The 14,460-nt window shown below is 45.5% G+C and overlaps 1 protein-coding gene across 3 annotated transcripts in view; it reads left to right on the top strand.

Moving 5' to 3' along the window:
* Positions 1-14,460, top strand: part of HIRA (histone cell cycle regulator) — a 76,676-nt gene that overhangs the window by 45,398 nt on the left and 16,818 nt on the right. For all 3 annotated transcript variants that reach the window (XM_081251761.1, XM_081251762.1, XM_081251763.1), the window contains 3 exons: positions 10,531-10,735; positions 11,083-11,187; positions 12,735-12,883. In XM_081251761.1, coding sequence (XP_081107887.1) covers positions 10,531-10,735; positions 11,083-11,187; positions 12,735-12,883 — 459 coding nt within the window. The remainder of the gene's footprint in view (positions 1-10,530; positions 10,736-11,082; positions 11,188-12,734; positions 12,884-14,460) is intronic.

Raw genomic sequence — 14,460 nt, 5'->3', positions numbered from 1 at the left:
CTTGGATTAGAAAACTATTTCTTAGATGTGACACCTAAAACACAAGCAACTAAAGAAAAAATAGAAAAATTGGGCATCATCAAAACTTAAAACTTTTGTGCTTCAAAGAGCACTGTCAGCAGAATGAAAGGACAACCTACTAAATGGGAGAAAATATTTGCAAATCACATCTGAGTGAAGAGCTCTTATAGCTCAACAGTAAAAAGAGTAATAACCCAGTTTTTAAATGGACAAAGGATTTAAATAGACATTTCTCCAAAGAAGATACACAAACAACCATAAGCACATAAAAAGACATTCAACATCATTAGTCATCAGAGAAATGCAAACCAAAACTACAGTGAACTACCACTTCGCACCCACTAGGATCCGTGATCCGAAAGTCAGATAATAGGAAATGTTGGTGAGGATGGGGAGAAATCAGGACCCTCATAGATTCTGGTGGGATTGTAAAATGGTTCAGCTGGTTTAGAGGACAATCTGGCGTATCCATAAATGGTTAAAATAGTTACTGTCTGAGCCAGCAATCCCACACCTAGGTAGATACCCAAGAGAATTGAAAACGTATTCATGTAAAAAGTTGTACACAAAAGTTCACATCAGGGGACTTACCTGGTGGTCCAGTGGTTAAGAATCCACCTTCCAATGCAGGGGACATGGGTTTGATCCCTTGTCGGGCAACTAAGATCCCACATGCTGTGGGGCAACTAAGCCTGAGCGCCACAACTAGAGAGCTCATTTGCCGCAAATACTGAGCCTGCACACCACAACTAGAGAGAAGCCTGCATGCTGCAATGAAAGATCCACATGCCACAATGAAGACCCAATAAAGTTCATATCCGTATTATTCATAATAGCCAAAAAGTGGAAATATCCCAAATGTCCGTCAATTGATGAATGGATTTTTAAAATGTGGTACATCCATACAATATATCAATAATATTATTTGGCAATAAAAAGGAATGGAATGCTTATACATGCCACAACAGGGAAAAACCTTGACAACGTTATGCTAAGTGAAAGAAGCCAGTCACAAAGGACCACATCCATTTATATTTAATTCTAGAATAGGCAAATCCATGGAGACAGAAAGTAGATTAGTGGTTGCCGGGGCAGGATGGGGTGAGTGCTGATGGATACAAAGTTTCTTTGGGGGATTATGAAAAGGCTCAAGGCTTAGTGGTGATGATTGATGGCCTTATGAATATACTAAAAACTAGTGAATTCTATACTTTCAAATGGTGACTTTTACGGTACGTGAATTATAGCTCAGTAAGAAATAATACACCATCAAAAAGACCAGATAGATTTGGAAATGAACCCAAAAATACTTTTGGAAAAGAAAAAATAATCATTGCAATTGAAGAGTCAGCAGAGGGAATTCCCTGGCGGTCCAGTGGCTAGGACTCAGTGCTTTCATTGCCAGGGGCCCAGGTTTCAACCCCTGGTCGGGGAACTGAGATCCTGCAAGCCACGCGTCCAAAAGAAAAAACCTCAGTGGGCATATTTGACAGCAGAGGAGGCCCAGCTGAGGAGCGCATTTGATCTGAGGAAATGGCCTGGGTGCTGCAGAGGTGAAGAGGTGGAGCCCAAGGAGGAGTGTCTGGAGGGCAGAGGGTAGGGTCTTCGTGCACCTAACAGGAGTTCCCCAAAGAGGGCGGGCTGTGGGGCATTGGTCAAGAGGGAGTGACCGATGTTTCATAGGCTTAAGCAAGTACTGAAATCTCAGTTTTGGAAATGGAGTGAGGTCTGAATAGCCAGAATAAAACACAATCTCCACCTTAGTGAAACCACAGGTCATCATAGCTAGGAATTCCTTCTGTTCACTGAGGAAGGATGTTCACCTTGCAGGTCTCCATGGCCCTTATCACTGTCAATTCCTAGCTCTCGGGGAGTGCAGACCCTTCTTTGAGAAGTGCAGAGGCTACCCCTTGAATCAGGCTGCTAGAGGGCAAAGTCTTGATGCATGATCTGGGCCCTGATGCCACCAGGGATTGTCCCTCAGTAGCTGTGTTACCCACATCTCATAAGGCCTTTCAGCCACACATACAGCTCCAGCAGGAACTATAGAATAAGGGCTCATCAAGTTTGCCATTCTCAGCTTCTCCCTTGAAAAGGCAGTGAATAAATAAAAGAATCAAAACCCCCAAAAAATAAGAAAGGAAGTGGCAGCGAGTGAGTATTCACTTAGGGCCAAGCTTCCTGCTTCCGAGGCAGCAGGAGGGTCTGGTATCAGGCACAGTAAGTTCACCTCCTGAACATGCATGCCTCTTGCTTCAGCAGTTTATCCCTCCCTCCGTCCTCCCTGAATAGCTGAAAACCACTGATCTTTTTACTGTCTCTACAGTTTTGCCTTTCCTAGAATGTCATATAATTGGAAACATACTGTACCTAGCCTTTTCAAATGGGTGTCTTTTACTTAGTAATATCCATTTAAGGTTCTTCCATGCATTTTCATGGTTTGATAGCTTATTTCTTATTATTAACAGATCTTATCCCATTGTATGGATGCACATAGTTTGTATGTACCACAGTTTAAGCATTCCCCCATTGAAGGACATCGTGGTTGCTTTCATTTTTTGGCAATTATATATAGATGATGTATAAAACTGCTATCAGTACTCACGTATAGGTTTTTGTGTGAATATATGTTTTCATCTCCACTGGGCAGATACCTAGGAGTGCAATTGCTGGTTGGTATGGTAAGACTAGGTTTAGCTTTGTAAGAAACTGCCAGACTGTCTTCCAAAATGACTGCAGTCCCACCAACAGTGAATGTGTTCCTTTGATCCACATCCTTGTTGGCGTTTGGTATCATCAATTTTCTGGGTTTTAGCCATTCTAATAAGTGTTTAGTGGTATCGTTTTAATTTTCAATTGCTGAATGACATATGATGCTGAACATCTTTTCATACATTTATCAACCATCTCATCTTTGGTGAGTGCCTGTTCAGATCTTTGTTCATTTTTTTAAATTGGTTATTTCTTTTTTTTATTATTTTTTTTATTTTGGCTATGTTGGGTCTTCGTTGCTGTGCGTGGGCTTTCTCTAACTGCGGCAAGCGGGGGCCACTCTTCATTGCAGTGTGCGGGCTTCTCATTGTGGTGGCTTCTCTTAGCTTCAGAGCACCGGCTCCAGGCGCGTGGGCTTCAGCATTTGCAGCACGTGGGCTCAGTAGTTGAGGCTCACAGGCTCCAGGGCACAGGCTCAGTAGTTGTGGCGCACGGGTCTAGCTGCTCCACGGCATGTGGGATCCTCCCGGAGCAGGGATCGAACCCGTGTTCCCTGAACTGGCAGGTGGATTCTCAACCACTGTGCCACCAGGGAAGCCCCAATTGGTTATTTCTTACTGCTGAATTTTAAGAATTCTTTGTATATTTTAGATACAAGTCTTTATTCAGGTAATGTGATTCACAGATATTTTCTCCCAGTCTTTGATTTGGCTTTCCATTCTCTTGACAGTGTCTTTCTCAGAGCAGAAATTTTTAATGTCAATGAAGTCCAACACATTAGATTTTTTTTTTTTTCTATCATGGATCATGCTTTTGGTGTTGTATCAAAAACTCATTGCCAGGGCTTCCCTGGTGGTGCAGTGGGCCCGTGAGCCATGGCCGCTGAGCCTGTGCATCCGGAGCCTGTGCTCCACAAAGGGGGAGGCCACAACAGTGAGAGGCCCACGTACCGCAAAAAAAAAAAAAAAAACTCATTGCCAAACCCAAGCTCGCCTAGACTTCCTACTATGTTTTCTTCTGAGTTCTCATTTTATAGTTTTGCATTTTACACTTAGATCTATGATCCATTTTGAGTTAATGTTTGTGAAAGATGTACGGTCTGTGTCTAGATTTAGTATTTGCATGTGGACGTCCATTTGTGCCAGCACCATTTGTTGAAAGATTATTCTATGTCTTTGCCTTTATCAAAGATCAGTTGACTACATTTGTTTAGATCTATTTGGGGGTCTTTTCCTTTTCATATAAACTTTAGAATAAGTTTGTTGATACTACAGTATAAGTTCCTGGGATTTTTATTGGGATTCCATTGAATCTCTAGATCAAGATAGGAAAAGTTGACATCTTAACAATATTGAGTCTTCCTATTCATGAACATAGAATATCTCAGTTTATTTAGATCTTTGATTTCTTTCATCAGAGTTTTGTTTCCCTCATATAAAATTTGTACATATTTTGTTATATTTCTATCAAACTATTGCTCTTTTGGCACCAGTATAAGTGGTATTGTGTTTAGAATTTCAAATACCACTTGTTCATTGCTAGTATATAGAAAAGCAATTGACATTTGTATGTTAACCTTGTATCCTGCAACCTTGGCATAATTGCTTATTAGTTAAGATTTTGTTGTTATTGATTCTTTGGAATTTTCTACAATGACATAGTGTCATCACTGATGTTTTTATTCACTGAACACAGTTTTATTCTTCCTTCCCAATCTTTATACCTTTTATTTCCTTCTCTTGTCATACTGTATTAGCTAAGTCTTCCAGTACAATGTTAACAGTAAGTTTTTTTTGTGGTTATTCTTTATCAAGTTAAGTTCTCTATTTCTAGTTTGCTAAGCTTTTATCATTAATAGATGTTTGGTTTTGTCATATGCTTTTTCTGCATCAGTTGATACGGTCATAATGCTCTTCTTTAGTGTTGTTGGATGTGGTGGCTTATGTTAATTGATTTTTGAATGTTAAATCAGTATGCCTACCTGGAATAAATCCCATTTGGTATTGGTGTATAATTCATTTTATACGTTGTTGGATTCAATTTGCTAATATTTTGTTGAGGATTTTTGAATCTTTGTTCATGAGAGATATTGGTCTGTCGTTCTTCTTTCTTGTAATCTGGTTTGGATATTAGGGTAATGCTGGCCTCATAGGAGTTAGGATTTATTTCTTCTACTTCTGTTTTCTGGAACAGATTGTGGAGAATTGGTATAATTTCTTTCTTAAATGTTTGATAGACTTCAGTAAAACTGTCTGGGTTTGGTGCTTTCTTTCTTGGAAGATTATTAATTGTTGTTTAATTTCCTTAATAGATACAGGTCTATTCAGATTGTTTTTCCTTGTGTGAGTTATGTGGATTTTTTTTTTCAAAGAACTGGTCCATTTTAACTAACTTATCAAATATATGGGTATAAAGTCGTTCATAATATTCCTTTATGATCCTTTTAATGTCCAGGGATGTGATCAGTAGTGAGGGCCCCCTTTCATTTCTTTCTTTTTTTATTGATGTGTATTTGATTTACAATATTGTGTTAGTCTCACACAATATATTTTGTGTAGCAAAATCATTCAGTTATGTATTTTTCAGATTATTTTCCATTATAGGTTATTACAAGATACTGAATATAGATCCTTGTTCTATACAGTAAATCCTTGTTGCTTACCTCCCCTTTCATTTCTTTATTTTTATATAAATTATTTTATTTATTTTTGGCTGCATTGGGTCTTTGTTGCTGCACATGGGCTTTCTCTAGTGGCAGTGAGCGGGGGCTATTCTTTGTTGAGGTGCGCAGGCTTCTCATTGCGGTGGCTTCTCGTTGTGGAGCACGGGCTCTAGAGCACAGGCTCAGTAGTTGTGGCACGCAGGCTTAGTTGCTCCGCGGCATGTGGAATCTTCCTGGACCAGGGCTTGAACCTGTGTCCCGGCATTGGCAGGCGGATTCTTAACCACTGCGCCACCAGGGAAGTTCCTCCCCTTTCATTTCTGATATTAGTAATTTGTGTCTTCTCTCTCCTTTTCTGATTAGCCTCACTATAAGTTTATCAATTTTATTGATCTTTTCAAAGAACCGACTTTTTATTTCATTGATTTTTCTCTATTTTCCCTTTTCAATTTCATTGATTTATGCTCTAATTTTTACTATTTACTTTATTCTGCTTGCTTTACATTATTTTGCTTATTATTGCATTATTATTATTATTTAATATTTATTATTTAATATTATTTTATTTTTTATTATTTTTATTATTAATTTTCTACTGCTTGCTCATCTTTTTCTAGTTCCTAAAGGTGAAGTTATTTCAGGTCTTTCTTTTTTTCTAATTTATGCATTCTCTGCAATAAGTTTCCCTCTAAGCACTGCTTTCACTGTATCCCATAAAATTTGACACTGTGTTTTCATTTTTATTTAATTCAATATTTTTAAAATTTCTTTTGAGACTTTTTCTCTGATCCATGTGTTATTTAGAAATGTTGTTTAATCATGAAAGATGTGTGAGTTTTCTGACTTTCTGTTATTGATGTCTACTTTAATTCTGTTGTGGTCTTGAAGCATACTTTGTATGATTTCTGTTCTTTTATATTTGTTAGAGTATGTTTTATGACCCAGAATATGGTCTATACTAGTGAAAATTCCATGTGATCTTGAGAATAATGTATATTCTGCTATTGATAAATGAAGTATTTTATAAATGTCAATTAAATACAGTGAATGATGGTACTGTTCAATTAATTATGTCCTTATTGATTTTCTGTCTGCTGGATCTGTTGATTACTGATAGAGGTATATGGAAATCTCCAGCTATAATAGTGGACTTGTCTAGTTCTCCTTCCAGTTCTATCAGTTTTTCCACATGCATTTTGACACACTCTATTGTTAGATGTATGCATATTAAGGATTGCTATGTCTTCTTGGAAAATCAACCCTCTTATCATCATATAATGCCTGTCTTTTTTTTTTTTTTTTCTGGTACACGGGCCTCTCACTGTTTTGGCCTCTCCCATTGCGGAGCACAGGCTCCAGACATGCAGGCTCAGTGGCCATGGCTCACGGGCCTAGCCGCTCCGCGGCATGTGGTATCTTCCCAGACCAGGGCATGAACCCATGTCCCCTCATTGGCAGGCGGACTCTCAACCACTGCGCCACCAGGGAAGCCCAATGCCTGTCTTTATTCTTGATAATTTTCCTTACTCTGGTGACTGCTTTGTCTGAGATTAATACAGCTACTCCAGCTTTCTTTTACTTAGTGTTAGTGTGGCATGTCCTTCTCCATCCCTTTTTTTAAAGAGTAGACTTAGGGGCTTCCCTGGTGGCGCAGTGGTTGAGAGTCCGCCTGCCGATGCAGGGGACACAGGTTTGTGCCCCAGTCCAGGAAAATCCCACATGCCGCGGAGCGGCTGGGCCCGTGAGCCATGGCCGTTGAGCCTGCGCGTCCGGAGCCTGTGCTCCGCAACGGGAGAGGCCACAACAGTGAGAGGCCCGCATACCGCAAAAAAAAATTAAAAAGTAAAAAAATAAAAAAAATAAAGAGTAGACTTATTTTTTTTGAACAGTTTAAGGTTCACAGAAAAATTGTACAGAAAGTACAGAGAGTTCTCATATAGCCCTCTGCCTTAACTGTTGACATCCCACATCTGAGTGATACATTGGTTACAACCAATAAAACTACACAGACACATCATTGTCACCCAAAGTCCATAGTTTACATTAAGTGTTCACCTTTGGTGTTTTGCATTCTGTGGGTTTGGACAATGTATAAGGACATGTATCTACCACCATAATGGTATCATACAACATAGTTTCACTGACCTAACAATCCTCTGCACTCTGCCTGTTCATCCTTCTCTCCTCCCAACCCCTGGCAATAACTGATTTTTTTTTTTACTATTTCCATAGTTTTTTGTTTTCCAGAATGTCATATAGTTGGAACCAGCCTTTTTAATTTATGTGTCTTTATATTTAAGCTGAGTTTCTTGTAGACAACATATACTTGGGTTTTCTTTTTCATTCTTTTTGTCAGTTTCTTTTAATTGGTATATTTGGAATATTTATATTTAAAGTGATTATTGATATAGTGAATTAGTATCTACCATATTCTTAACGATTTTGGTCTCCCCCTTTTCCTTCTGCCTTCTCTGGTTTTAATTGAGCATGTTTTTGGTATGATTCCATTTTCTCTCTCTTATATTATCTCTTAGCATTATCTAAGAATATCTTAGATAGTAAGATAATGTATCTCCCCCATTGTCTCTCTTAGCATGTCAACTGTACTGCTTTTTAAATTTTTTTTAGTGGTTGCCCTACAGTTTGAAATAAACATTTGTAACTAAGTACACTTTCAAATAATGTTATAATGCTGAAGGGTAGTGCAGGTGCCTGTTAACCAAGTATTCCCAATTCTTTCTTTCCAAGACATATAACATTGCTACTGTTTATTTATTTCACTTATCATCCAATACATTGTTGCTGTTACTAGTTTGAACAAAAAGTTATCTTTCACTTTTGTGTGTGTGTGTGTGTGTGTGTGTGTGTGTGGGGCCTGTAGGATTTTAGTTCCCCGACTAGGGATTTTTTTTTTTAATATGATTAGGTTCTATTTTTTATTTCTTATTTAGAGAATGTGATTTGTTCTTTTTTTTTAATTAATTATTTATTTATTTATTTTGGCTGCACTGGGTCTTTGTTATGGCACTCGGGCTTCTCTAGTTGCAGCGCTTGAGCTCTAGAGCTCACGGGCTCAGTAGTTGTGGCACACGTGCTTATTGTAGTATGTGGGATCTTAGTTCCCCAACCAGGGATCAATCCCGGGCCCCCTGCATTTGGAGCAAAGAGTCCTAACCACTGGACTGCCAGGGAATTCCCAAAAAGTTATCTTTTAATTAAGAATAAGACAAATAAAAATTCTTACAGTATTTATTCTTTCTCTAGCACTTTCTTCATGCAGATCTAAGTTTCTGACCTGTATCATTTTCCTTCTCTCTGAAGAACTTCTTTTAACATTTCTTGCAAGGCAGTTCTGCTGGCAACACATTTCCTCTAGTGTCTTTTTGTTATTTTTGTCTGAGAAAACCTTTATTTCTCTTTCATTTTTTTTTTTTTTTTTTTTTTTTTTTTTTTTTTTTTTTGCTGTACGCGGGCCTCTCACTGCAGTGGCCTCTCCCGTTGCGGAGCACAGGCTCCGGACACACAGGCTCCGCGGCCATGGCTCGCGGGCCCAGCCGCTCCGCGGCATGTGGGATCCTCCGGGATAGGGGCACGAACCCGTGTCCCCTGCATCGGCAGGCGGACTCTCAACCACTGCGCCACCAGGGAAGCCCTCTCTTTCATTTTTGATATATAATTTCAATGGATACAGAATTCTAGGTTGGTGGGTTTGTTTTTAACACCTTATATGTTTCACTTCAGTCAGTTTTTGCTTGAACGGTTTCTGAAGAGAGGTCTGTTGTAATCTTTATTCTGTCCCTTATTAGCTGAAGTGTATTTTTCCCTCTGCTTCTCTCAAGAGTTTCTGTTTGTCTTTGGTTTACTGCAGTTTATGTTATGTGTAGGTAGGTGTGAATTTTTTGGTATTTATTCTACTTGGTGTTCTCTGAGCAGCTCAGATCTGTGGTTTGGTATCTTTCATTAATTTTGAAAAAGTCTTAGCTATTACTATTATTATTAAATTCTCTCTGCTTATATGATCCATCTGTTGTTGTGTGTTCAAATTTTTCCATTAGAGCCCTTAACATATTAATAATAGTTATTTAAAAATCCTGGCCTCATAATTCCAAAATTGCTGCCATGTCTGACTCTGGTTCTGATCCTGCTTCATCTCGAGACTGTGTTTCATTTTGGGTTTTTGTTTGATTTTGTTTTGTTTTGCCTTTTATCGTGTCTTGTAATTTTTGTTGAAACCTGGACATAATGTACTAAATAATAGGAACTGGGGGTAAAAGGTCTTTAATGTGAGGTTTTGTTTACCTGGTAAGAATTAGGTCTTGTTTACTGTCTCCTGAAGCTGCAGGTGTCAGAGGCTTCCATTTCTTCTGGTGTCCTTGCTTTTCTCTCCCTGTTTTCCTTGAGTTTCCCTAGAAACTCCTTGTTAAATGGAGTCTGTGTCTTGCAGTTCTCTTAGTTGTGATCTAGTGTTCTTATTACACAGGGGCCCTGTTGATTTTGTGAGGTATTGGGGAGGAGAAGCACTCTTTAGTCGCATGATTAAGTCTCCTATGTTGTTGTTGGGCCAGAGTCCCAACTTCAAGAGAGTTTCTTAGTGCATGTGGAGGGGGGCTAGGCTGGAGTTGGTTGATTGCCCTGCCCCCAGGTCACATCATACTCAGTAAAGTAGTTTTCCTTGGGGGAAGGCTTTTGTTAAGGAGAACAGGACTCTGGGTGTGTTTCAGAGTGGTTGCTTTCCCCTTCCTCAGCCCAAAGCATATGGGAGGAGCACTCCATTCCTGATCTCCACCCATGACAACTGGTGGAGCTCCTGGAGGTAAAACTAACACAAGTGTGGGTGCCCTCCTCCCTCCCTGGTGGGGCTCCAGGCGGTTTTATGTCTTCGCCTTTCTCCAGTTGTCAGGGCAGTGGTTTCTCTGGTGGGTCTAAGGAGAGTTGTTGGTATACAGGTTTTCAGTTTTCCTCTTATTTTAAGAGTGAGAATGACGACTCCCAAGCTGTTTGCATCTTAGAGCAGAAACCAGAAGTCCTCTCCTACTTTTTAAATTTGTTAACTTTTGGGGATGAGTATGGATTTTATTGATGATCATGAAACTGGTAGTCCTGTGGAAAAGCCACGGGTGTCTGTGTTTGTGCAGGTTGAAAGAGCAGAGCCTTGTGAAGGAGCTGCGGCCCCGGGATGTCCTGGAGAGCAGCAGTGACAGCGATGAGAAGGTCCCTGTGGCCAAGCCTTCCTCACTCTCCAAGCGGAAGCTGGAGCTCGAGGTGGAAACGGTGGAGAAGAAGAAGAAAGGGCGGCCTCGGAAGGACTCACGGCTCATGCCCATGTCCCTGTCTCTGCAGGTGAGGCTGGCGGGCTGGTGCTGCCCCCGGCCCACCTCCTGAGCTCGGTGTGGGGGCCTGCATATGCCCTGGGGAAGAAGGGGGGCCCCACATGCCTCATCGGTGTGGGGACAGCTGGCGTGGACACGTATACCTCCAGAACTGCCCTGACCCACCCAGAGTCCTTGAGCCCCTCCCTGGGGTTAGCTGCCTCGTCTCTGCAGTAGGGGTCTCTGTAGCATTCATCTGCCCTCACAGAGGGTGGAAACGCCCAGGTAGTAGGCCCAGCCTCACCTCTGGTGACTCACCTTTACCTGGCACTGCCCTCCAGTGCCGGGCAGGGCTCAGGGACATCTCCGCTCTTGCAGTCCCCAGCTGCCCTGACCGCAGAGAAGGACGCCGTGTGTTTGTCTGTCCCAGCAGCTGCGCTGAAGCTGCCCATGCCGGGCCCCCAGAGAGCCTTCACCCTGCAGGTGAGCAGGCCTCCGCCTCCCTCCCTCCCGAGCCTGCACATTCTTTTTGTCTGCCTGCCCACCCCCACCCTCTGGGAGCTGTAAACCTTGAATTGTCACAGACTTGGGGCTGCTTTCAAGTGGCTCTCCATCACCTTCTGGGGGAAGTTGTGGCTGAGCAGAGCAGCCACCCAATCGTAACAAGACGGCTGGTCTCTTCTCTGGGACCCCTCACTTACCCAGCTCCCATGCCTCCTTCATGGCTTTGCCCTCCATCTTCTGGGTGCCCAGCTCCTTCAAGACCTGTCCCAGGTATTCCTTCTCCTGGAAGCCTCCTCGATCTCCACTCTCGGCCGTGGGCTCAGCCCATGGGACCGTGTGGCACTGGTCTGTCTCTTGACCAGCCTGCCGGCCCATCCACTTCCCAGTGCCCAGTGTGGGGTCATCATCAGGGCCTTTCAAGGTCTCTAGTGGAGTCTTCTAACTACAGGCTTGTTCAAAACACAGATCTACAGCAAGTAGTCCTTTATTCCCAGAGGCCCTCTGGCCGCTCAGCCCAGCACCCGTGCCAGGCCTTGCACACACCGTCATCTCCCACCCTCTGTACCTCAGCTCAGGTTCATGTCCTCGGGAAACCGTTTAGAACCCCACATGCAGGTGGGCTGCATGCTGCCCCAGCCCAGGCTGCCCCTCAGGGCTGCCAGGGGGCAGGTGGACAGGTCCTTCTGGGTCTAAGGGTGGGGCCCCCTGGCTCTTTTCGCACAAATCCCCCTCCCAAACTCACCCAGCCCCCCTCACCCCCGAGCCTTCCTTGCGGAGTGCTGTGTGGAGCTGTTCTTGGTTTCTGGGGGCCCAGCCCCCAGCCACAGCTGACCCTCCACCCCAGCTCACCCACTGTGTGGCCACACAAGTACGAACCGCTCACCTAGGTCCCACGTGGGGTATCTGCCTGTCCGCTCCCCAGACACAAAACACGAGGCTGAGCCCGTGTGGAGCTGGTGCTGAACTGCACACGTCTCCCCACGCTTTTCTGGGGACCCTCCTGTCAGTGACACTGGGCTCCAGTGTGCATGCCAAGGTGCACTGCCAAGGAGCTGGAGACCCTAAGGGCTTTCCAGACCTTTCCTCCAAGTGCCAACACAGCCTCTGTTCTGGCCAAACCTGACAGTCTTTGAAGATCCTTCAGTTAGGAGTCAGGAGACCCCTGTCCCCCTGAGCGGGCTTGGGTCCTTCTGTGCCGTGTTCTCTTGGCCGGTTGCTTGCCTTCTCTGCATCCTCCCTTGTGAGAGGAGGTGGTGGGATCTGGAGGCTTCGAGGTCTTTAGCTGTGACACCGATTCTCTGCTCCACTGCACAGAGGACAAGGTGGATACCAGCTCCTGGGACTTGCCCTGCCCTGGGGGCTGCACGTTGGGACCTCCGGCCCCCTGTCCTGCCCTGTGACCACCCCCAACCCCAGCCTGCTGTTGGCCGGCAGCTCTGTCCACCCTTGCATGTCCTTCCCCCTGTCCGTGGCCCATGTCTGAGGCCACTGCTGCTGAAAACGTTCTGTTTGCTTCTCTCCCCCAGGTGAGCTCCGACCCCTCCATGTACATCGAGGTGGAGAACGAGGTGACGGCCGTAGGGGGCATAAAGCTGAGCCGCCTGAAGTGCAGCCGGGAAGGGAAGGAATGGGAGACAGTACTCACCAGCCGGATCCTCACCGCTGCCGGCAGCTGGTAAGAGCAGGGGTCTCCACCCCACCGGCCTTTAACGTAAAGCAAGACCCTGCACTGCGCTGTGGGGCACGGGGCTGTCCTGGGAGGTGGCCTGTCTGAGGGAGGCCTACACCCAGCCTCGCTCAGGACTGAGCTGGTGCCTGAGTCATCCAAGTCACTGGGGCACCCCATGAAGGTGGCACCATCACCCCCGTGTTACAGGAGAGGAAACTGAGTCCTGGAGGGTCACCTAAGCCCCCTGGGTGTTCTAGTCGGATTCCTGAAGTCTCCATTTCCAGGCCGAGCTCTGCTTGCCTCTCTCTGACCTTGGCTGGCCTTTTCTCTGGACCCCAGGTTTTCATCCAAGGAAGTCAGCATGGATTTCTGACTGTCCTCAGAGTCCCAAGGCCAGCCCTTTCCAGATCTGCCCTTTTGGGGGAGACCTGAATTCGGTGGTCAGTCACCCAGTGTCTTTCCACCACCCCTGGAGGTGGCCCCGCACATGCTCCATCTGGAAAGAGGACCCAGGGACGTATGGCCCCAGTCGGGACTGTGTGCTCAGTACCCCTACAAGGGTCTTACAGAGCTTTCAGCTTATATGTGGTCGTTTTCATTAGGCCCGGAATCCTTTATCATGAGGCTGCATGTGAAACACTCACAAATGTCTGTGACCCTGGCCCTGAGCGAGCCAGGTGCTGGGCCTGGACGGAACCACCATTCTGTTCCTCCCTCCGTCCCCTGGGGCTCCCCCTTCGTCCCTGGTCCCAAGACAGCCGGCACGCCCCAGCTGAGAGCCAGGTGTGTCAGCACAGCCTCCCCGTGTGACCTAGAGGCTGCCGGGGAGTCCAGCCAAGTGGCCAGCCAGGCCCCAGCCCAGCGTGCAGACCTGCCCCTGGCGCCGCAGCTCCAGAGGTTCGACATCCCTGACAGTGGGCTGGCTGCAGGTGCACCCTGACCACGGGGACGAGCAGACAGAACACAGGGACCCACGGCCTCTTCCTTGGCTGACCTCGCTGTGAGCTGGCTGCCCGTGCAGACCGTAGGCGCCGGCTGGCGGCCCAGAAATGATTTGGAACAGGGCTCCAGTGGGCTGCTGGGCCGGACCTTGCTGTGCTGGCTGCACGCCTGCTCCCACTGCCTGGGGTCTGAGGCTCTGGCCTCACTCTAGGCTCGCTCTCACCCCAGGGGGCCCCACTAGGAAGGCAGAGCCTGCTTGTGCCGGGCACAGCCAAGGGACCTAGTGGGTGCTCAGAGGAGAGACACGAGACTGCGCCGACACACTCGTGGTGAAGCCCTTCTCGCTCAGGGAGCGACATGTCTCTCACCCCGGTCTCGAAGGCGTTCTGAGCACAGCTGGGTGCCCCCTGTGGGAGACACACCCTGTCGTCCCCACACTCCCCCCGGCCTGTCTGGGCAGAGGCCTCCCAGGGCCCCTCTGGCTGGTCTCAGCTAGGAGACTGTCGGCGGGGGGTGCTCTGCAGCTGCTCCTGAACAGTGAGGCCTGCTGCCTGGCTCACTGTCAGGGCCGCTGGTCCTCGGGCATGTGCTCCCTGGGGGTAGTTCCGTGTGAGCCCAGAAAAGCCTGAGCCACAGCATCA

Source organism: Mesoplodon bidens (assembly GCF_964165515.1).
Source record: "Mesoplodon bidens genome assembly, chromosome: 13".
In the NCBI taxonomy this organism is placed as follows: domain Eukaryota; kingdom Metazoa; phylum Chordata; class Mammalia; order Artiodactyla; family Ziphiidae; genus Mesoplodon; species Mesoplodon bidens.
Note: the sequence above shows the minus strand (reverse complement) of the source record. Positions and strands in the feature narration are given on the sequence as shown.